The sequence below is a fragment of the Bubalus kerabau genome, chromosome 13 (genome assembly GCF_029407905.1).
Source record: "Bubalus kerabau isolate K-KA32 ecotype Philippines breed swamp buffalo chromosome 13, PCC_UOA_SB_1v2, whole genome shotgun sequence".
Lineage (NCBI taxonomy): Eukaryota > Metazoa > Chordata > Mammalia > Artiodactyla > Bovidae > Bubalus > Bubalus kerabau.
Window position 1 is genome coordinate 74,236,612 of NC_073636.1, and position 24,862 is coordinate 74,261,473.

General features: G+C 45.0%; 2 protein-coding genes across 2 annotated transcripts; both read left to right on the forward strand.

Moving 5' to 3' along the window:
• The first annotated feature begins 231 nt into the window (after window positions 1–231).
• Window positions 232–3,005, forward strand: LOC129625114 (antileukoproteinase-like). Its single transcript, XM_055543260.1, has 4 exons — window positions 232–369; window positions 1,274–1,435; window positions 1,852–2,001; window positions 2,755–3,005. Exons 1-4 carry the CDS (start codon window positions 285–287, stop codon window positions 2,781–2,783), a joined length of 426 nt encoding a protein of 141 aa, XP_055399235.1. The 5' UTR covers window positions 232–284; the 3' UTR covers window positions 2,784–3,005.
• A 13,819-nt stretch (window positions 3,006–16,824) lies between these two features.
• On the forward strand, window positions 16,825–19,538 carry LOC129625115 (antileukoproteinase-like). Its single transcript, XM_055543261.1, has 4 exons — window positions 16,825–16,909; window positions 17,821–17,976; window positions 18,393–18,542; window positions 19,288–19,538. The coding sequence occupies exons 1-4, from the start codon at window positions 16,825–16,827 to the stop codon at window positions 19,314–19,316; spliced, it is 420 nt and encodes a 139-aa protein (XP_055399236.1). The 3' UTR covers window positions 19,317–19,538.
• The last annotated feature ends 5,324 nt before the right edge of the window (window positions 19,539–24,862 follow it).

Below are 24,862 nucleotides of genomic sequence, written 5' to 3' on the forward strand. Positions count from 1 at the left end.
CCCCAATGGAGGGTGATTCAGGGTCCCCTAACGTGTTCCCAAGTGGCTTTCTGACACCACCTGCTCCAAGTCCTTCAATCCCCTTCCTAGTCCTCACGCTCTTGCATAAGGGCAGGAAAGAGCCAGCAACACTCTGGATGGTGTGGTCACTGTCCTCACCTGAATTTCCTGCTGAGGAAACAGCAGCTGAGAGAACTCAGGGCAGTTCCTGTGGGACACACCCATCGGAGTGGGTATAAAGGGTGAGGCTGACACCGGTCACCACCGTCCCACCTGCCCTCAAGATGAAGTCCAGCGGCCTTATCGTCTTCCTGGTGATATTTGCCTTTGGATTCCTGATGCCCTGGGCTGTGGAAGGTGCTCCCAAAGGTGAGTTGAACTCTCTCAGGCCATACCCAGGTACCAAAGTCAGTGACGGCTCAGCGTGGGAATAACCTCTTCTTTTTAGCCCCGGGGGCTGGCCTTGAAGCCCTCTTTCCAATGGCCTATGGCCCTTAATTTCAAGCATGTCTCTGAGGACTTCAACTAAGACAGTTTCTGTGCATCCAGAAATAAGCCCCTGTATTTCTTATTTTTATTTCTCCATAGCTCCTTCTTTACTGTTTTTTTTTTTTCCTCTGTCACATTATTTTGGTCACTATCAGTTTTAATTTTCCAGATTGTTCTCTGTTTCTCTTCATGTGTTTTTGTTGCTGTTGTTAATGGTCACTCTCTTTCTATTTGCTGAGAAGCAAATAGCACTTTCTATTTGCTTCTCAGTTGATCTGTTCTCCTTTGTTTAATCTCGAATGAGTGGCCTCTCTTGCTGTCACTGTCTCTTTCTGCCTCCCAGCCAGCCCTGGGCCAGGAATACGTGACCATGAACTCTGTTCAGCACTCCCCGGAGCTGACTTATACAGACATGCAATAGCTGATTGTGAAATCTTCAAGACTTCTGTGAGGTGGTTGATGTCACATTGGTAGCTTGAAATAAGGAATAGTGGGAATATTTATACCAGGGAAACTGGCAAACTCCACAAAGTCTCCCTCTTGAAAGATCTAGTGGCACACCACCATCTATACCTTCTTTCCCATTGACTCCCTCTTGGTTGAGGGTTTGGCTGCGCTTGGCACTGTCCCACACTGGCCTTGAAACTGGAATCCTAATGGCTCCCTTCATTCCTCTGGGGTCAGCTACTTGGGTTAGGTTTCTGTCCTCCCCTGGTTCCTTCTGCAGGATTGTGATCATGACTCAGCACCAGTTTCTTCTTCCTCCTTTGTTCTTACCCTTCAGAAAAAGGTAAACGTGGAGCCTGTCCTTTCATACGCCCTGCAATGTGCTTAGTATATGAACCCCCTGAATGCCACAGTGACTGGCAGTGTCCGAAGAGGAAGAAATGCTGCCAGGATGTTTGTGGCATCAAATGCATGGATCCTGTAGACACGTCAAAGCCAGGTGAGGAAGTCCAGTCCTGGAAAGGGGGATCAGGGAGGTCTGAGCTTGAGGACATGCTTCTTGGGCAAGTGGAGGGGGCTCGTCTGAACTGAGGTGGAGGATGGGATAGAGTCAGGGTTTCTCCACCCCCTCTACCAGCTCTGTTTTCTCAGGTAGACAGTAGGCCAGTTAGTGAGCCCGTCAGCCAGCAGGTCAGTCAGCTCATGAATCAGTCTGTCCATTAGACACACGTATGTCAGACACTGGTCGGGGTCCCATTGGCGGGAGAGAGTCTTCTTTAGGACATGCACCAGCCTCAGATTGGATCCTGAAGTTGGGGAAGAACCAATTTCCATGTATGAGGTGAAGATGGAGTTGGGAATTTGGGTGATGTCCCACAGGGTGAAGCCTCTGAATTGTGACTTTGTTTTCATCAGTTAAAGTCACTCCTGGGAGGTGTCCAGTGGTCACCGGCCGCTGTGAGAGGCGCAACCCTGTAGACGACTGCCAGAACGACAGCCACTGCCTGAATGGTTTCAAGTGCTGCAGGGGTCCGTGTGGGAATTCATGTGTCCTGCCGGTGAAAGGTGAGAAGATCTAATAAGCTCCACATCCCCCTGGACCTTAATATGCTCTCAACCTAATGGTACCTTTATATGTGAAAGAGGTTGCTTGACATCTTCCAGTACTTCCCCATTCCCCAAGCAGATCCTCTGCCCTTCAATGACCTTCACCCCTTAGAGTTTTCTAGACAAGTCCCAGGAGGCACCTATGACAGGCCGTGCTGGGTCCTAGGAAGGAAAGCTTCTTGGAATAAGGCACGAGGAAGGAGCATGATACAAGAGGCAAAAGTTCTATCTTTGAATATCATCTCTGCCTGTGACTGACTGTGTGACTAGGAGCAACTGACTATTTCATCCTTGACCTCAGTTTCCCCATCTGTAAAATGGACGCAATTATATCCATGGCGATACTAAATGTAAAAGTGATTTTTAAGACTTGAAGTACTGTTTGCATTCAGAGAATGTTGCTGTGGTTATGGCCCCGATTGGCTAAGTTATCTGGAACCACAGGGAACTCTAGTAAGATGCATAGATGTCAATCTAGCCCAATATTCTGATTTTATCAGAGGGCAGCAGAGACAAGCCTGTGAAAAGCCTGGATTTTGTCTTGATTCCTACATCAAAGGCCAGCAGTGTTTCAACTATTCCAGCACAAGGCTCTCTACTTATCCCAGGGGACCTAGGACTTGGTGGTGGAAGGACCATCTTAGTGGGAAGGATATAGGGGTCACTTAAATAATTCCTGTGCTGAGGCTCCACTTTATTTTCTTTCTACAGATTCAACCTTTCCAGGTCAAAAACATTAGGACTTCCTGGTCTGTGTGCTCTGGGGAGTCCCCCTACTCCCCATCCTGCAAGCCTGGAAAACAATGGAAGCACTTCGGTCAAGATGTGGTTTTGAGACCAATACTCCTTTGGGGACAAGATCTGGCCTGTTTTATCTCTGTATCCCCAGCACCCAATGTGTAGCTTGGCACACGACAGGAAATGCCTATTGATCAGTGAATAAATAAATGTACTAGGTTTTCTCCGCATTTCCATCTTCCTTGACTCTTTTGAGCGTGGACTAGGGTATGAGGAGTGAGATGAAGAATAAAATGTCTGAATGTGTGGGGTTTCTCCAAAAACCCATAAAATAGCAATCGGAAGAAGAGAGTGTTTTGGTTCCCAGCAGATACAGGTTTAAATCTTACATTCATAGAGGACAGGTTCTGTAGATTTGGGCAATGACTTTGTCCCACTGACCCTTAGTCTTGTCGTCTGTAACATGGAAACGATAACAGCGGTGACAATTTCATAAAGTGATCAGGATTCGAGGTGATAACATGTGGACGGAAAGCTCACTGCCCATCACATAGTAGATGATCAACAGACCTTAGACTTACCTCAGGGAAGCAAGGTGCAAAGGGTTTAAAAAATGATTACATTTGATGACATCAGGAGCAAAATTGACAAACACAAAAAGTTGAACGATAAATGAGAGCTTAGGAGTAAATACTTGGAATGATTATCACAAACAAAGAAATAGAAAAATATGTGAAGAATTTCTACAGAGCAGTAAGAAAAACAGCCAACCTCTTAGAAAAAAATGAACTATGAATAGCATGGACAATCAAATAAGAGATTATTATAACTGATTGTATACAGATATATAGGAGCTTCAATGTCACCAGTTACAAGAAAAAACCAATTAAAACAACCAGACACCATTTTTTATTGATCAGAATGGCAAGAATGAAAAGTCTACAATATAGGTCTTCCCTGGTGATCCACTGGTTATGTGTCCACCTGCCAACGCAGGGTTTGATCTTTGGTGCAGGAATATCCCATGTGCTGTGGAGCTTAAGTACACTGAAGCCTGTGTACTTAGAGCCTGTGCTCTGCAGCAAGAGAAGCCGCTGCATGAGAACGCGCGCACCACCGAGAGAAGACTGCACCCGCTGCAGCTGGAGAAAGTCCACACACAGCAGTGAAGACCCAGTACAGCCAAAAAAGTAAGATCAACAAATAAATAATCTTTAAGAAAAGGCTACAATATAAACACTCAAAAGACTCTTAATAGTTTGCGGATGGAAATGTGAATTGGTACAACCACTTGGAAGAGTGATCTGGTTATGCCTAATAAAACTAAAAAGTTACATATATCATTTAGCAATTTTCCTTTCAGAAACACAGGAAAGACAAAATATTTGCCAATGGGAATCTAATACATGTATTAGAAAGTTTAGTATAAGATTGTTCTAAAGAGTCAGAAACTGATACCAGTCAAGATGGCCTGCATTTGTGAAATAGTTAAATTTCATACTTTGATATGCTTGCTATGATATAGAAAAATAAAAATAAATTTATCTGAATCACTATTTTGTTGAAGTATTAAATCTTGAAGCTAAATAACCAGTTTCCATAGTCAGCACTATCTGTCTCATTATTAATTCCTCTTCTATGAAAGAAGGCATCATCCTGCATTTGGTGTACATTTTTTGGTATATAATCATAACCAGCTTGATATTTTATGTGCGACTTTTAAAAAACATATTTATTTGTTTATTTGGTTATGGCAGGTCTTAGTTGCAGTCCTGAGATCTTTAATTGAGACATGCAAACTCTTAGCTCTGGCGTGTGGGATCTAGTTCCCTGACCAGGGATCAAACCCAGCCCCATGCATTGGGAGCATGGAGGCAACCACTGGACCACAGGATTGCCACAAACTTCAGTCTGTTAAAATTGCAACATCTGTGAAGCACAATAAAACAAAGTACAACAAAACGAGATACGGTCGTATGAAGAATGAACTGCGATCAGCTACACAACTCGACTCAGTAGTGCCATTTTTACTGAGTTGCCAAACGTCATCCTTGAATACAGATTTCACCAAAATTGTGATATACTTGTATTTCAAGAGTAAAGAGGTTGTAACAGAAACCGCAATTAGAGTTTGCAGGCCAGAAGGGGGCGCTCTCACACCCTCTGACCATAGCCGAGCCCAGCAGGAAGACTTTTCCTCCCTAGCAAAGATTCAGGCAATGAAAAGCCACAGATCTTTTTTCCTGGAGTCCTCCTGACTTCCTTGCTTGTGTGAGTGCATGCTAAGTTGTTCAGTTGTGTCCAACTCTGTGAGTCTATCCTCTGTCCGTGGGATTCTCCAGGCAAGAATACTGGAGTGGGTTGCTGTTTCCTTCTCCTGGAGATCTTCCCGACCCAGGGATGAAACCTGTGTCTCTTACATCTCTTGCATTGGCAGGTGGGTTCTTTACCACTAGCGCCACTTGGGAAGCCCCACTACCACTTCCTTTTCCTCTCTGTAAAAGCATTCTCTTTCCCTTGCTGGCTGGGCAGGGACTTTCACTTGGCCCACCATGGTTGCAAACCCCAAATTGCAATTCTTTGCTGATCCTTAATGTTTTTGCTGGAGAAATAACTGCCTGTTTTTTGTTTTGTTTTGTTTTTTAAGGTCAACACGATCTTCTCCTTTGCTGAAATATCTCTGTCTCTTTCTCTTATTTTCATTCTGTTTCTTATTCTCTATACCTCCTCACTGTCTTTCTCTTTATGCCTCTATTTCTGTCTCTGTCTGGATTCCTTTTAATCTGATTTACCTTCTTTGTCTCTTACTCTTTGTGTGTGTTCCTTACTCTCTCCTCTGTCTGCCTGTCTCTGCCTCTATCTCTCAAGTCTCCATCAAGATGCCTCCATCTGTCTGTCTTTAATCTCCACCCCACCCCCATTTCTGGCATTCTTTGTCTCTGGATGTCTTTGTCTTTCCCTGAAACAGGGGTACATGATCATGAGCTCTACAACTTTCCTCCTGAGCCAGTGACCTTTTCTTGATGGGATAACCCAGCTACTACCCCCTCAACTCCCATTCCCATCACAACTGCCCCCCACAGGTTGGAATCTTTCACCTCCTTATCACATTGGGGAACCCATCCCCTTCTCATGGCATGTGGGAAGGAAGAGAAAGCTGGGTTCTTCCCCTCAAAACCACTCTTTCATGCTAGGGGGCTCAGCCCCCATAATGCCAACGATGGCAGTGCCCAGGCAGAAAAGACACACCCTAGCCTCTGTTGCATCACATATTGGAATTCCACAGGCATCTCAGACTCCAAAGCGAAGGTCTTGCCCAGAAAGAGTAGTTCCCACTGTATGTAGGTGTCCGTTTCCATTGGGGGTTAGTCCGCCGGTGGCCCATCAGTTAGCCTCTCTGTCAGTGCTACATGCCACGAGCTTCGGGCACTGCTAGAGGGCTCCCTGGGGAATCAGTCGCTCTTTCAGGAGGTGCTTGGACCTCAGATATGGGAGATATGGTCCTGAAATATGGGAGAGGTTGATTTCTTTACTAACACTCAGACCTGGGCTGGGATTTTGCAGAGTGCAAGGGGCATCCAGAGGCATCCTATAACCTGCACCTCTGTCTTGTCCAGTTAAGGTGAAGCTTGGGAGATGCCAAGGAGATTCTGGCAAGGATGGGAGACTCTACCTGCTGCACCAATGTGAGCAGGATGGCTAGGGTAATAACCTCAAGGGCCACCAGGGCAGGTGTGGGCACATGTGTGCCCCTTCATGAAAGCTAAAGAGGAGGTCCAGGCTTATTTCAACATCCCAATCCATCTTCCACTTGGTCTAGACCCACAGAAAGGGGCTCTCTGCCTTGATCCCTCTGCCAGGCTTCCTGGCCTTCAGTATCATCCCCATTCCCAGTCCTTCAACAAGAGTCCCACGGAGTGACCATCTCAGGGGGTTCTCCCCCTTACGCATTTCTCCAGTGCCAAGGGCTCAAGGGCACCCAGGAGAAACTGGTAAGGAGATGAGGGAAAGAAGCCTAGCAGTGGTACCATTCAGAGGATGTCCCAGACACAGCCTGACCCCAGAGGGATCTTTGAAGCCTTAAAAAGAGGGATTTGGGGGACTTCCCTGAAGGTCCAGTGGTTAAGACTCCACCCTTCCAAAGCAGGGGGCGTGAGTTTGATCCTTGATTAGGGAACTAAGATTCCATATGCTGCGCAGCACAGCCAAGAAAACAATTTTTTTTAATTTAATAAAAGCACACCAAAAGAGGGGTTTTGTACTCCCATAGAGGTCAAACATTGCCTAGGAGCTGAAGGGAGATCAGTGGAAGTCCTAGGCATTTCTGGTTCTTCCTCTGGACAATAGCTCAAAGATGTGCCTCAGAGTAAGATGTTAGCATGAAACACTAATTGGGGTCCTGGCCATACAGAGACAATCAAAAGTATTGAAGGCACCTGGGCATGGAAGCAACAGTGTTCAATGTAACCACTACCCACGGCAGTGCTCCCATTACAGACATCTTTGGTATGAGCCTTGGAAGAGAGAGTAGCTTAAATGGGTCAGGAGGGAGTGCCCAGTGCCCTGCTCTGTCCAGTTGGGAAGGTTGGAAGGCATCTGGTGGTACAAAGCCACAGCAGAAGGTCCTCCTACAGTGATAAATGTCAACAACAGCCAGTGCAGAAGTGTGTCTAAACATCGTGAGGTCCTGTATAGGAAAGCAATGCATTTACCTCGCAGAAGTGAAGAGGAAGTCCAAACTCAGATCAAACTTCTTCGATCCAGTTGGCCTCAGTACCCCAGACCCACGGGGAGGGGCTGCCTCCTTAGTGATTTCTGGCAGAGCTTGTGCAAGGCCTCCCTGACATTAACACCACTCTTGCCCCAGGCAAGGATTCCCAACCAATTACCTGGGACTGCTTTCTCCCAGATGCCTCCAAAGGCCCTGGGCTCATTGTAGGGATGTTTGCGAGGACAACTGAACCTTACATAAATTTCAAAAGCTCCATGTGGAAAGAGCTGGAGCGGGAAAACCCCTGCAGAAAGGACTCAACTGTGAAGCACGTTCATGATGGGAGGAGATCTGACGGATGCTTGGAGTGACCTTCCCTTGTTTTTACCAGATTTCCCAATATCTATTTTTCGGTCAAATTTTCTACCCTGCCGCCCACCACCAACTTGTTTGCACAAGACCACAATCTCAGGCAGCCAGCCTCATGGTGAAGGGCCCTTCCGATCCCCTTAGAGAATATTGGAATTTTTCAGAGAAAGTTTTCCAAATGTGACAATAATACTGTAGATACCAGGACATGGATGAGTGTCTCCCAGGACTAGGGAGGGAGAGATTGGAGTGTGGCTGGGAGCTCTTCCTGGCTTCCTTCACTGGTTCCCTCAAGGAATCATTCATTCAACACATACTATGTGTCACTGTGCCAAACCACACAGATGCCATCCTTTTGACGACAATCGGAGTTTACACGTGTCAGTCGCTGAGCTCTATGCTGGGATGTACTTTTGGTTTGAGTTCTCCTGGAAGCAGACACTAAGGCAGTAATGTGAGGACAAATAATTTACGTGGGAAGTGATCCAGGAAGCATTTTTCAGAGAATGGGCTTGTGAGGCGGGGAGTGGAAGGAAGCCATAAAGGGCACAGGGCTGAGGAGTTTACTGTTGTGGGCACCGGGGGCGCGTCCTGTTGGAAAACTCTGGGAGATTTCATAGAGCCTGCCTTGGAATTTCTCACTCTGGATGAGAAAGAGGAGGTATTTATCCTCCAACTGGTATCTGTCATTGGCTAAGGGCTGCTCCCTGAAACCCCTCAGGCAGAGAATCACAGGCTTATAGTAGATGCCACTGGCATGCAATGGAGTGGGGAGTGCCCTGGGAATATGGACAGGGCACAGAAGGGGCCGCTGAAAATTTTGGCTGAAATGAACACTTATTATAAAACTACATGTCTTTTTAATTTTATTTTATCTGTTTGGCCATGCCCACAGCATGTGGGATCTCAGTTCCCTAACCAGGTATCGAACACATGCCACCTGCACTGGGTCTTAACAAGTGGACCGCCAGGGAATCCCCTAAAGCCACATGTCTTAATCTACTCAGACTGCTATAGCAACGTGAACTGGGTGAATTAAACTACAGAAATTTATCTCTCACTGTTCTGAAGTCTGTGAAGTCCAAATTCAAAGCTCTGGAAGATTTCGTATCTGGTGAGGTTCCCCTTCCTGGTTTGTAGATGGCCACCACTTTCTTGCTGAATCCTGCCAGAGAGAGAAAGATCATTTCTCTCATTCCTCTTCTTATAAAGACACTAATCCCCATTATTGAAGGCTCCACCCTCATGACCTAATCACCTCCCAAAGGCCCCGGTTCCTGGTATCACCACATTGGGTGCTGGGGCTTCAACGCGGGGATTCTGAGGGAACACGAACATTCAGACCACAACACTACAGTCATAAGGGCACCGTGGTGTTGACAAAGGGGTACACACCCAGGTCAATGGACAGTGCGGAAGTGAGTTCACGTGCAAGTAGTCAATTGACGGCTGACAAAAGTGCAAAGGGAATTCATCAGACAAAGAATAGCCCTTTCAACAAATGATGCCGGAACAGCTGGACATCCGTAATCAAAAATACGAACCTTGAGCCATACTTCATATCGTTGCAAGAACTCACTCAAAACAGATCATAGACATAAATGCAAAAATTAAATCTATGGAACCTTTCAGAAAACATAAGGAGAAAACCTCTGTGACCTTAGGTTATGCAGGGATTTCTCAGGTACAAAACCAAAAGCATAATGAAGAAACCACTAATGGATGCGAAGTCATCAAAGTTAAAACTTCTGCTCCTTGAAAAATCACTCTTAAGAAAATGAAGAGACAGGCCACCAAGGACTCCCAATTCAGAAAGAACGTCTTACGTTTTAAAGAACCCTTCTTGGAGAAGGAAATGGCAACCCACTACAGTATGCTTGCCTGGAGAATCCCTATGGACAGAGGAGCCTGCAGGCTATAGTCCACGGGGTTACAAAGCGTCGGCCCCAATGAGCGACTTAGCACATAGCGCACATCGTGGGACTTCTCTGGTGATGGAGTGGTTAAGAATCTGCCTTCCAATGGAGGGGACATGGGTTCAGTCCCTGGTTGGAGAACTAAGATCCCACATACCTCGGGGGCAACTAAGCTCCCTCACCATGCCTAGAGAGAGGACTGTGTGCCATACTAAGACCCAACACAGCTAAGTCAATATTAAAAAAAAAAAAAAGAGCCCTATCTTGAGAAGAAGAATGCTGGGTGATTGTACATAGGGATCTGTGTGAGAAAATAGGCTTTCTTTTTAAAATAATTTTCTTTATTTTTGTCAAAGTTATACATTTAGGTAAGAGCTTCCCTAATGGCTCAGATGGTAAAGAATCTGCCTGAAATGTGGGATACCCAGGTTTGATCCCTGCGTTGGGAAGATCCCCTGGAGAAGGGAATGCCAATCCACTCCAGCATTCTTGCCTGGAAAATCCCATGGACGGAGGAGCCTGGAGGTTACAGGTCGCAAAGAGTCAGACAGGACTGAGCGACTATCACTCACTCATACATGAAGACAGACTAAGAAGTCACATGCTTTTTACAAAGCATGTTGTGAAGAGTATCGGTTGCTTACCATCAGCCTTCCCCTAGAGGAAACCGTTTCTAGTTTATCATCTTGGCATTTGTATCTTCATTTCTAAGTAATATTCATTATATTACACCTTGACAAAATAATGCTGCATCTGGACTATTCAGTTATAGATCTAGTCCATTGAATTCCCATGACTGAAAAGGAGATTTTCATCCACCTCCTTGCTCCCTACACCTCTGGCACCCAGGCTCACCCTCCCACCCCGCTCCCTCCCATCAACACTATATGCTTCTTGTGATTTGATCCGGGCTATTGTTTACATTATCATGATTACATAAACATGTTATAGCTGAACTCTGTTGTAAACCAAATGCCTTTTCCTTCTGACATGGCTTTTTTATTTTCTCTGAGGTGAAAAAAATGGTCTGATTTTGTGTTTGCTACATTTCCTATGTCCATTGGGCTTTCCAGGTGGCTCAGTGGTAAAGAATCTGCCTACCAAGCAGGAGACACAGGAGATGAGGGTTCGATTCTGGGATCGGGAAGATCCTCTGCAGGAGGAAATGGCAACCCACTTCAGTAATCCTGCCTGGAAAATTCCATGGACAGAGGAGCCTGGTGGGCTACAGTCCATGAAGCCACAAGAGTTGAACACAATTGAGCATGTATGAGTTGCTGCTGCTGCTGCTAAGTTACTTCAGTCATGTCCGACTCTGTGCGACCTCATAGACGGCAGCCCATCAGGCTCCCCCATCCCTGGGATTCTCCAGGCATGAACACTGGAGTGGGTTGCCATTTCCTTCTCCAATGCATGAAAGTGAAAAGTGAAAGTGAAGTCGCTCAGTCGTGTCTGACTCTTAGCGACCCCATGGACTGCAGCCCACTAGGCTCCTCCGTCCATGGGATTTTCCAGGCAAGAGTACTGGAGTGGGGTGCCATTGCCTTCTCCGCGTGTGAGTTGAGAGATCATCTGTTCAACCACATCCTCTTCACCAGTCGCGCAATCTCCTCTCCATGTATTCATCAGTGCCAGATGTTCTCTATTAATTTCACCTTTCAGAAGATGAATTTCCTGGGGCCCTCTGACCCTCTTCAATCTGGTCTGGTAGTTTCGTTTTTTTCTTTTTTTTTTTTTTCGTTTTGAAGTAGCAAATGTGCAATGGTTTTATGTTTTCTCCTTATATTTCTTAAAATTTTTGTGTTGAAGTAGAGTTGATATACAATATTATATGTTACAGGCATATTACATAGTGACTGACATTTTAAGGGTTATACTCCATTTATAGTTATAGGACAATATTGGCTCTATCCCCCAGGTTGGGCAATATATCCTTGTAGCTTATTTTATACATAATAGTTTGTACCTTTTAGTTCCCCTGGGTTTCCCAGTGGTGCTAATGGCAATGAATCTGCCTGCCCTTGCAGGAGACGAAAGAGACACAGATTTGATTCCTGGGTGGGGAAGATCCTTTGAACAAGGGCATGGCAACCCACTCCCATATTCTTGCCTGGAGAATCCTATAGACAGATGGAGCCTAGCGGGCTACAGAATATAGGGTTGCAAAGAGTCAGACACAACTGAAATGACCTAGCACGCACACTTAGTCCCCTACCCCTATATTGTCCCTCCCAGCTTCCTTCTCCCCACATAACCTCTACTTTGTTCTATCTGTATTTCTGGCACTCAGCTCTCACTCTGGGATTTTCTGTCACCATCATCATGAGGACTCTCTTCTTTTCCTCTCCTACATTCTACGTTCTGTATTTCATGCATTTTTTTTCTTGGTTTCATCTTAAGAGGCTTTCTTTTGCTATTTAGAATTGTTTAAACTTCTCATCATGTAGCCAGTGTACAATAAATGTCCATTATGATCATGCAAGAGCAGTGAGGATGACTCTGGGGTGTGAGAGGATTTTTTGAGCATATGAAATGACACACCTGTTTCAACTGGCTCTTCAACTGACTGCTAAGAAAAGCCCCATCGGTTTATCTCAGGAAACAGGGCTCCAACGTGACTGACTTTGCATCAGTCTCACTTCCATTCTGCTAACAGGTAGTGTGTTCATCCTTCAACTTCCTTCCACTCTTTTCAACTCAAGTTCCCCCTCTGTGATCTAGTCTGTTCCTATTATCCCCACTTCACAGCTGGGAAAGCCGAAGCCCAGAGAGGTTTTGCTTGCTGTGCCCTCTCCACTGTCATTCAGCCAAGATTCCCTGTGTGCCGGGCACTGCAAGTACTACATGGTAATACGTCAGGAGAGAACGAGAGAAAATGTCACCTGCCCTTTAGGGAAGGGAGTGACCCTGGGTAATGTGGTAACAAATGTGGCAATCCTCCAGCGTCCCTGTGGGAAAGTCATGGCACTCTGAGAGGCCATGGTTCCGGATTTCTAACAAGTTCCTTTGTAATGTCCTGTTTGGCCCTCTTTGCCCCTCCCCCACTCCTGCCCAAAGGAGGGTGATTCAGGGTCCCCTAACAGGCGGCTGCAACCGGCGCACTAAGCGTGGCCGAGAGGAGCTACCCCACGTCCGATGTCAGGGGCAGAAGCCGGGAGGACCCCTTGCCCGAAGGGCAGCGGCCAAGAGGAGTTACCCCACGTCCGAGGTCAGGGGCAGTGGTCGAAAGTGCCAGAGTGCGGCGGCGCGGGAGCGGCCGAGAGGAGCTACTCTGCGTCGGAGGTCAGGGGCAGCGGCCGGAGGAGCAACCCACGCGCAAGGCCAGGGGCAGCGGCCGGGAGGACCGGCCCCATGTCCAGGAAGCCGTGGCTGCGCGGGCACGGGAGGGCCTAGAGGAGTTATCCCACGTTGAAGGTCAGGAAGGGAGGCGGTGAGGAGATACCCCTCGTCAAAGTTAGGAGCAGCAGCTGCACTTTGCTGGAACAGCCATGAAGAGATACCCACACCCAAGGTAAGAGAAATCCAAGTAAGACGGTAGGTGTTGCAAGAGGGCATCAGAGGGCAGACACACTGAAACCATACTCACAGAAAACTAGTCAATCTAATCACACTAGGACCACAGCCTTGTCTAACTCAATGAAACTAAGCCATGCCCGTGGGGCAACCCAAGATGGGCGGGTCATGGTGGAGAGATCTGACAGAATATGGTCCACTGGAGAAGGGAATGGCAAACCACTTCAGTATTCTTGCCTTGAGAACCCCATGAACAGTATGAAAAGGCAAAATGATAGGATACTGAAAGAGGAACTCCCCAGGTCAGTAGGTGCCCAATATGCTACTGGAGATCAGTGGAGAAATAACTCCAGAAAGAATGAAGGGATGGAGCCAAAGCAAAAACAATACACAGCTGTGGATGTGACTGGTGATAGAAGCAAGGTCCGATGCTGTAAAGAGCAATATTGCATAGGAACGTGGAATGTCAGGTCCATGAATCAAGGCAAATTAGAAGTGGTCAAACAAGAGATGGCAAGAGTGAATGTTGACATTCTAGGAATCAGCGAACTCAAATGGACTGGAATGGGTGAATTTAACTCAGATGACCATTATATATACTATTGCAGGCAGAAATCCCTCAGAAGAAACGGAGTGGCCATCATGGTCAACAGTAGAGTCCGAAATGCAGTACTTGGATGCCATCTCAAAAACGACAGAATGATCTCTGTCCGTTTCCAAGGCAAACCATTCAATATCACAGTAATCCAAGTCTACGCCCCAACCAGTACTGCTGAAGAAGCTGAAGTTGAACAGTTCTAGGAAGACCTACAACACCTTTTAGAACTAACACCCCAAAAAGATGTCCTTTTCATTGTAGGGGACTAGAATGCAAAAGTAGGAAGTCAAGAAACACCTGGAGTAACAGGCAAATTTGGCCTTGGAATACGGAATGAAGCAGGGCAAAGACTAATAGAGTTTTGCCAAGAAAATGCACTGATCATAACAAACACTCTCTTCCAACAACACAAGAGAAGACTCTACACATGGACATCACCAGATGGTCAACACCAAAATCAAATTGATTATATTCTTTGCAGCCAAAGGTGGAGAAGCTCTATACAGTCAGCAAAAACAAGACCAGGAGCTGACTCTGGCTCAGATCATGAACTTCTTATTGCCAAATTCAGACTTAAATTGAAGAAAGTAGAAAAACCACTAGACCATTCAGGTATGACCTAAATCAAATCCCTTATGATTATACAGTGGGAGTGAGAAATAGATTTCAGGGCCTAGATCTGATAGATAGAGTGCCTGATGAACTATGGAATGAGGTTCGTGACATTGTACAGGAGACAGGGATCAAGACCATCCCCATGGAAAAGAAATGCAAAAAAGCAAAATGGCTGTCTGGGGAGGCCTTACAAATAGCTGTGAAAAAAGAGAAGCAAAAAGCAAAGGAGAAAAGGAAAGATATAAACATCTGAATGCAGAGTTCCAAAGAATAGCAAGAAGAGATAAGAAAGCCTTCCTCAGAGATCAAGGCAAAGAAACAGAGGAAAACAACAGAATGGGAAAGACTAGAGATCTCTTCAAGAAAATTAGAGATACCAAGGGAATATTTCATGCAAAGATGGGCTCAATAAAGGACAGAAATGGACCTAACAGAAGCAGAAGATATTAAGAAGAGGTGGCAAGAATACACAGAAGAACTGTACAAAAAAATCCTCACGACCCAGATAATCACGATGGTGTGATCACTGACCTAGAGCCAGACATCCTGGAATATGAAGTCAAGTGGGCCTTAGAAAGCATCACTACGAACAAAGCTAGTGGAGGTGATGGAATTCCAGTTGAGCTCTTTCAAATCCTGAAAGATGATGCTGTGAAAGTGCTGCACTCAATATGCCAGCAAATTTGGAAAACTCAGCAGTGGCCGCAGGACTGGAAAAGGGCAGTTTTCATTCCAATCCCAAAGAAAGGCAATGCCAAAGAATGCTCAAACTACTGCACAATTGCACTCATCTCACACGCTAGTAAAGTAATGCTCAAAATTCTCCAAGCCAGGCTTCAGCAATATGTGAACCATGAACTTCCTGATGTTCAAGCTGGTTTTAGAAAAGGCAGAGGAACCAGCGATCAAATTGCCAACATCCGCTGGATCATGGAAAGAGCAAGAGAGTTCCAGAAAAACATCTATTTCTGCTTTATTGACTATGCCAAAGCCTTTGACTGTGTGGATCACAATAAACTGTGGAAAATTCTGAAAGAGATGGGAATACCAGACCACCTGACCTGCCTCTTGAGAAATTTGTATGCAGGTCAGGAAGCAACAGTTAGAACTGGACATGGAACAACAGACTGGTTCCAAATAGGAAAAGGAGTACGTCAAGGCAGTATATTGTCACCCTGCTTATTTAACTTCTTAGCAGAGTACATCATGAGAAACGCTGGACTGGATAAACACAAGCTGGAATCAAGATTGCCGGGAGAAATACCAATAACCTCAGATATGCAGATGACACCACCCTTATAGCAGAAAGTGAAGAAAACTAAAAAGCCTCTTGATGAAAGTGAAAGTGGAGAGTGAAAACGTTGGCTTAAAGCTCAACATTCAGAAAACGAAGATCATGGCATCCGGTCCCACCACTTCATGGTAAATAGATGGGGAAACAGTGGAAACAGTGTCAGACTTTATTTTTTGGGGCTCCAAAATCACTGCAGATGGTGACTGCAGCCATGAAATTGAAAGACGCTTACTCCTTGGAAGGAAAGTTATGACCAACCTAGATAGCATATTGAAAAGCAGAGACATTACTTTGCCAACAAAGGTTCGTCTAGTCAAGGCTATGGTTTTTCCTGTGGTCATGTATGGATGTGAGAGTTGGACTGTGAAGAAGGCTGAGCCCCGAAGAATTGATGCTTTTGAACTGTGGTGTTGGAGAAGACTCTTGAGAGTCCCTTGGACTGCAAGGAGATCCAACCAGTCCATTCTGAAGGAGATCAGCCCTGGGATTTCTTTGGAAGGAATGATGCTGAAGCTGAAACTCCAGTACTTTGGCCACCTCATGCAAAGAGTTGACTCATTGGAAAAGACTCTGATGCTGGGAGGGATTGGGGGCAGGAGGAGAAGGGGACGACAGAGGATGAGATGGCTGGATGGCATCACTGACTCGATGGACATGAGTCTGGGTGAACTCCGGGAGTTGGTGATGGACAGGGAGGCCTGGCGTGCTGCGATTAATGGGGTCGTGAGGAGTCGGACACGACTGAGCGACTGAACTGAACTGAACTGAACTGAACGTGTTCCCAAGTGGCTTTCTGACACCACCCCCTCTAAGTCCTTCAATCCCCTTCCTAGTCCTCACGCTCTTGCCTAAGGGCAGGAAATAGACAGCAACACTCTGGATGGCGTGGTCACTGTCCTCACCTGAATTTCCTGCTGAGGAAACAGCAGCTGAGAGAACTCAGGGCAGTTTCTGTGGGACACACCCATCGGAGTGGGTATAAAGGGTGAGGCTGACACCGGTCACCACCATCCCACCTGCCCTCAAGATGAAGTCCAGCGGCCTTATCGTCTTCCTGGTGATATTTGCCTTTGGATTCCTGATGCCCTGGGCTGTGGAAGGTACTCCCAAAGGTGAGTTGAACTCTCTCAGGCCATACCCAGGTACCAAAGTCAGTGACGGCTCAGCGTGGGAATAACCTCTTCTTTTTAGCCCCGGGGGCTGGCCTTGAAGCCCTCTTTCCAATGGCCTATGGCCCTTAATTTCAAGCATGTCTCTGAGGACTTCAACTAAGAGAGTTTTTGTGCATCCAGAAATAAGCCCCTGTATTTCTTATTTTTATTTCTCCATAGCTCCTTCTTTACTGTTTTTTTTTCCTCTGTCATATTATTTTGGTCACTATCTGTTTTAATTTTCCAAATTGTTCTCTGTTTCTCTTCATGTGTTTTTGTTGCTGTTGTTAATGGTCACTCTATTTCTTTCTATTTGCTGAGAAGCAAATAGCACTTTCTATTTGCTTCTCAGTTGATCTGTTCTCCTTTGTTTAATCTCGAATGAGTGGCCTCTCTTGCTGTCACTGTCTCTTTCTGCCTCCCAGCCAGCCCTGGGCCAGGAATACGTGACCATGAACTCTGTTCAGCACTCCCCGGAGCTGACTTATACAGACATGCAATAGCTGATTGTGAAATCTTCAAGACTTCTGTGAGGTGGTTGATGTCACATTGGTAGCTTGAAATAAGGAATAGTGGGAATATTTATACCAGGGAAACTGGCAAACTCCACAAAGTCTCCCTCTTGAAAGATCTAGTGGCACACCACCATCTATACCTTCTTTCCCATTGACTCCCTCTTGGCTGAGGGTTTGGCTGTGCTTGGCACTGTCCCACACCGGCCTTGAAACTGGAATCCTAATGGCTCCCTTCATTCCTCTGGGGTCAGCTACTTGGGTTAGGTTTCTGTCCTCCCCTGGTTCCTTCTGCAGGATTGTGATCATGACTCAGCGCCAGCTTCTTCTTCCTCCTTTGTTCTTACCCTTCAGGAAAAGGTAAACCTGGAGTCTGTCCTTTCGTACGCCCTGCAATGTGCTTAGTATATGAACCCCCTGAATGCCAGAGTGACTGGCAGTGTCCGAAGAGGAAGAAATGCTGCCAGGGTCTTTGTGGCATCAAATGCATGGATCCTGTAGACACGTCAAAGCCAGGTGAGGAAGTCCAGTCGTGGAAAGGGGAATCAGGGAGGTCTGAGCTTGAGGACATGCTTCTTGGGCAAGTGGAGGGGGCTCGTCTGAACTGAGGTGGAGGATGGGATAGAGTCAGGGTTTCTCCACCCCCTCTACCAGCTCTGTTTTCTCAGGTAGACAGTAGGTCAGTTGCTGAGCCCGTCAGCCAGCGGGTCAGTCAGCTCATGAATCAGTCTGTCCATTAGACACACGTATGTCAGACACTGGTTGGGGTCCCGTTGGCGGGAGAGAGTCTTCTTTAGGACATGCACCAGCCTCAGATTGGATCCTGAAGTTGGGGAAGAACAAATTTCCATGTATGGGGTGAAGATGGAGTTGGGAATTTGGGTGATGTCCCACAGGGTGAAGGCTCTGAGTTGTGACTTTGTTTTCATCAGTTAAAGTCACTCCTGGGAAGTGTCCAGTGGTCAGCGGCCACTGTGAGATGCACAAGCCTGTAGACGACTGCCAGAACGACAGCCACTGCCTGAATGGTTTCAAGTGCTGCAGGGGTCCGTGTGGGAATTCATGTGTCCTGCCGGTGAAAGGTGAGAAGATCTAACAAGCTCCACATCCCCCTGGACCTTAATATGCTCTCAACCTAATGGTACCTTTGTATGTGAAAGAGGTTGCTTGACATCTTCCAGTACTTCCCCATTCCCCAAGCAGATCCTCTGCCCTTCAATGACCTTCACCCCTTAGAGTTTTCTAGACAAGTCCCAGGAGGCACCTATGACAGGCCGTGCTGGATCCTAGGAAGGAAAGCTTCTTGGAATAAGGCAGGAGGAAGGAGCATGATACAAGAGGCAAAAGTTCTTTTTGAATATCATCTTTGCTCTGACTGATGTGTGACTACGAGCAACTATTTCATCGTCGACCTCAGTTTCCCTATCTGTAAAATGGACGCAATTATATCCATGGCGATACTAAATGTAAAAGTGATTTTTAAGACTTGAAGTACTGTTTGCATTCAGAGAATGTTGCTGTGGTTATGGCCCCGGTTGGCTAAGTTATCTGGAACCACAGGGAACTCTAGTAAGATGCATAGATGTCAATCTAGCCCAATATTCTGATTTTATCAGAGGGCAGCAGAGACAAGCCTGTGAAAAGCCTGGATTTTGTCTTGATTTCTACATCAAAGGCCAGCAGTGTTTCAACTATTCCAGCACAAGGCTCTCTACTTATCCCAGGGGACCTAGGACTTGGTGGTGGAAGGACCATCTTAGTGGGAAGGATATAGGGGTCACTTAAATAATTCCTGTGCTGAGGCTCCACTTTATTTTCTTTCTACAGATTCAACCTTTCCAGGTCAAAAACATTAGGACTTCCTGGTCTGTGTGCTCTGGGGAGTCCCCCTACTCCCCATCCTGCAAGCCTGGAAAACAATGGAAGCACTTCGGTCAAGATGTGGTTTTGAGACCAATACTCCTTTGGGGACAAGATCTGGCCTGTTTTATCTCTGTATCCCCAGCACCCAATGTGTAGCTTGGCACACGACAGGAAATGCCTATTGATCAGTGAATAAATAAATGTACTAGGTTTTCTCCGCATTTCCATCTTCCTTGACTCTTTTGAGTGCGGACTAGGGTATGAGGAGTGAGATGAAGAATAAAATGTCTGAATGTGTGGGGTTTCTCCAAAAACCCATAAAATAGCAATCGGAAGAAGAGAGTGTTTTGGTTCCCAGCAGATACAGGTTTAAATCTTACATTCACAGAGGACAGGTTCTGTAGATTTGGGCAATGACTTTGTCCCACTGACCTTCAGTCTTGTCGTCTGTAACATGGAAACGATAACAGCAATGACAATTTCATAAAGTGATCAGGATTCGAGGTGATAACTTGTGGAAGGAAAGCTCACTGCCCATCACATAGTAGATGATCAACAAACCTTAGACTTACCTCAGGGCAAGCAAGGTGCAAAGGGTTTAAAAAATGATTACGTTTGATGACATCAGGAGCAGAATTGACAAACACAAAAAGTTGAAAGATAAATGAGAGCTTAGAAGTAAATACTTGGAATGATTATCACAAACAAAGAAATAGAAAAATATGTAAAGAGTTTCTACAGAGCAGTAAGAAAAACAGCTAACCTCTTAGAAAAAAATGAACTATGAATAGCATGGACAATCAAATAAGAGATTATTATAACTGATTGTATACAGATATATAGGAGCTTCAATGTCACCAGTTTCAAGAAAAAACCAATTAAAACAACCAGACACCATTTTTTATTGATCAGAATGGCAAGAATGAAAAGTCTACATTATAGGTCTTCCCTGGTGATCCACTGGTTATGCGTCCACCTGCCAACGCAGGGTTTGATCTTTGATGCAGGAATATCCCACGTGCTGTGGAGCTTAAGTACACTGAAGCCTGTGTACTTAGAGCTTGTGCTCTGCAGCAAGAGAAGCCGCTGCATGAGAACGCGCGCACCACCGAGAGAAGACTGCACCCGCTGCAGCTGGAGAAAGTCCACACACAGCAGTGAAGACCCAGTACTGCCAGAAAAGTAAGATCAACAAATAAATACTCTTTAAGAAAATATAAACACTCAGAGACTCTTAATAGTTTGCGGATGGAAATGTGAACTGGTACAACCACTTGGAAGAGTGATTTGGTTATGGCTAATAAAACTAAAAAGTTACATATATCATTTAGCAATTTTCCTTTCAGAAACACAGGAAAGACAAAATATTTGCCAATGGGAATCTAATACACGTATTAGAATGTTTAGTATAAGATTGTTCCAAAAAAAAAAAAAAAGATTGTTCCAAACAGTCAGAAACTGATACCAGTCAAGATGGCCTGCATTTGTGAAATAGTTAAATTTCATACTTTGATATGCTTGCTATGCTATAGAAAAATAAAAATAAATTTATATGAATCAGTATGGAGACGTATCACAGAAAACTTATTAGGAAAATAAGATTGGTGATACAATGTATAGAATGAAATATTCATATATATTTTAAAATTACACATAAAGGGACTTCCCTGGTGGTCCAGTGGTTGCCTCCATGCTCCCAATGCATGGGGCTGGGTTTGATCCCTGGTCAGGGAACTAGATCCCGCACACCACAGCTAAGAGTTTGCATGTCTCAATTAAAGATCTCAGGACTGCAACTAAGACCTGCCATAACCAAATAAACAAATAAATATGTTTTTTAAAAGTTGCACATAAAATATCAAGCTGGTTATGATTATATACCAAAGAATGTACACCAAATGCAGGATGATGCCTTCTTTCGTAGAAGAGGAATTAAAAATGAGACAGATAGTGCTGACTATGGAAACTGGTTTTTTATCTTCAAGATTTAATACTTCAACAAAATTTTGCCATTTTTAGCAACATGGATGGACCTTTGCCAACCAAAGGTCAGTCTAGTCAAGGCAATGGTTTTTCCAGTAGTCATGTATGAATGTGAGAGTTTTAGTGTAAAGAAAGCTGAGCATGGAAAAATTGATGCTTTTGAAGTGTGGTGTTGGAGAAGACTCTTGAGAGTCCCTTGGACTGCAAGGAGATCCAGCCACTCCATTCTGAAGGAGATCAGCCCTGGGTGTTCATTGGAAGGTCTGATGTTGAAGCTGAAACTCCAATACTTTGGCCACCTGATGCGAAGAGCTGTCTCACTGCAAAAGCCCCTGATGCTGGGAAAGATTGGGGGCAGGAGGAGAAGGGGACAACAGAGGATGAGATGGCTGGATGGCATCACCGACTCAATGGACATGAGTTTGGGTAGGCTCCGGGAGTTGGTGTTGGACAGGAAGGCCTGGCATGCTGTGATTCATGGGGTGGCAAATAGTCGTACACGACTGAGCGACTGAACTGAACTGAACTGGATGGACCTAGAGACTGTGATACTGAGTGACATAAGTCAGATAGAGTAATACAAATACATATGATATCACTTATATTTGGAATCTAAAAAAAATAGTGCAAATGAGCCCATGTACAAAACAGAAATTGGATCACAGATGTAGAAAACAAGCTTGTGGTTACCAAGGGAGAAAGCAGGGGAGGGATAAACTGGGAGACTGAGATTGACATATACACACTACTGTATATAAAATAGGTAGGAAATAAGAAACTACTGTATGGCACAAAGTACTCTGTTCAATCCTCCAATCACCTATATGGAAATAGAAGCTAAAAGGAGTGGATATCTGTGTATGCGTAACTGACTCACTTTGCTGTACGGCAGAAACGAACACAACATTGTAGATCACCCATTCTCCAATTAAAAAATTAATTAAAAAGATTTACTACTTGAAAATAAAATGAATATATGTTGCCACCACTCTAGGCACTTCAAGTATCCAATGTTAGGACAAAACAAATCTTTCTCAAAAAAAAAAAAAAAAGCTTTTTTGTTTCCCTTCCAAAAGTCACACCTAACACCTAACATGGAGAGTAAGAAACAGAAACTCAAAAACCATCTTGTGTGAAACTAGAAATCATTTGTATCCAGTGGCTACAAAATGGGACTTGAAATAAAACTTTCAAATTGGAGAAAGGTGAAAGCTAAGGGTTTGCAGCAGGAGATATTTATGAGAAGCCCTGTAGAATGCTTCAAAGGCTCTAAAATTAAGAGTAGGAAAGAGAGGGAGATTTTTTCAATAGTGGAGAGGGTGCTATTTTAATACCTGTACAAATTGTAAAGTAATTATCCTTGAGTTAAATAAATTTTAAAATGAAACTATAAAATTCTTAGGATAAAACATAGAGGTAAATTTTGGCAAATAATTCTTAGGACATCCAAAGCGTAAACACTGAAAGAAAAAAGAGATAAATTTAACTTCATTAAAATTTAAAACTTTGGTGCTTCAAAAGATAGCATCAATAAAGTGAAATATACTCCACACAGAATGGGAGAAAATGTGTACAAATTATGTATCTGATAATAATTCTTATAACTTAATAATTTAAAAAAACTTACAAGAAAAAAAAGTCTGTAAAAAGAACAATTAGATTCCCAGGTCTAGGTCTATGTATGCCTGGAACTCAGGCGTCTCCTAAAGAAGTTGGAGGCTTTGGTTTCTGCAGAAATTGAAAGGTAGGAACCCTGTGGTCAGCCATTCCTGGCATGGGGAAGGACGTGAGACACTGCTCTGAAAAGGGGAGGAAGCAAAAAACTTCTGTGAATAGTGAGATCTCCCAGCGGTCTTCCACTCTGGCTAGAACTTACTGTCAACAAGCTTATCTAAAATCAAATATTTGGACCACAGGGCTAATTTTTTCTGCCTTACTGTTTTAAAAGAATGTCTGCCCTTCCAATCCTCCTGGTCAGTTTTCAATCTGCCCTTCACTGACTGACAGAATTTTGTGCTCAAATCACTAGTCCCTTGGTTTCTTCCTATTTTAAGAAGGCTGGAGGGTGGGCAGATTTTCTTTCATTCCAACTCTTTTCACATAGCTCTCCTTTCAGGGAAGTTAGCTCGAGGGGTATCTCTTTCTTTGAACCAAAACAAGTTTTGACTCAGTTTCTCAAGGAAAAGGCAATGTGGATGTTGAGAAAACAGTGAATGAATAAATGTACCAATAAATGTACTAGGTTTCGGGAACAGAGGTTGATTCCCAGCTTGCTGCTGACTCAGTCTGTGACACTGGTCATGTTCCTTGACTCCTTGTATAAAAAAGGGATGAGCCCCTTGAACTTTAAGGCTCCTCTTTGTTCTGCTATTTTATGATTTAATGATTCATAGACGCACCTTGGAGGGAAAGTCCCAGTGGGATGGGCCCCCTCATCAAGTTTGATGAACTCCCTGTGACGACAAGTTCCCTTCTTCACCTCTCAGCCTCATCTCAGGCCCATCTTCTCTGGCTCCTGTGGTCAGCTTCCAGGGCATCTGCTTACCTGGTGCTTGTGACTTAGGAACGTCCCAGTGAGTCCAATAACCCTGCCTCGGTGTAGAGATGGGAAAACCTAGACCCCAAGAAAAGATATGCCTAAGATTATAGAGTAAGTCGCTGGTGGATCTCAGTATCTTTATCTCCAAGCCTCCTATTCTTTTTCTTTATTTCAAGGTTTTTGATTTTTTTTCCCCAGATTATTTAGTGGATACTATAGTGGGCTGTCAGATCCCCTTGGGATGAAGACACTCATTCTCTCTGTTGCTGGGGTGTTGCTGACGCTCACAGATGAGTCCCTCCCTGGGAATTTCCCTGGGCCATAATGAGCTGTTTCATCCAAAGTTACACCCCATTCCCAGGGATAATCTGTATCCACTGACTGGTTGATATTGGGGTACAAAGGCCTAGCTCCACAGTTTGATTCGGGGCACCTCTGAAGGACCCTCCCCCCAAACCCACTCAGAGCTCTCCAGGAGATTGGCCGAGCCTTTGTTGCCATGCATCACAATTCCACTTCTCCCTGGCCCTGCTTCTCTCTTACTTCTCACAGAGTCTGCTTCTCGGTATACTCCCAGGAAACCTCTTGCACATAAGCATCTGCCCCTGAGACCATTTACCAGGAAACCTGACCTAAGGAAGATTAGGCAAAATGATCATTGTGACATTCTGGAAAAGGCAAAACTATGGAGACAGTAAAAAGATCAGTGGTTGCCAGAGATTGGGAAAGGGGAGATAAATAGGTGACCACAGAGGATTTTTAGGGCATGGAGAATCCTCTGTATGATATTATAATAACTGATATATGTCCTTATGCTGCTGCTGCTGCTAAGTCACTTCAGTCTTGTCTGACTCTGTGCAACCCCATAGACGGCAGCCCACCAGGCTCCCCCGTCCCTGGGATTCTCCAGGCAAGAACACTGGAGTGGGTTGCCATTTCCTTCTCCAATGCATGAAAGTGAAAAATGAAAGTGAAGTCACTCAGTTGTGTCCGACCCCCAGCGACCCCATGGACTGC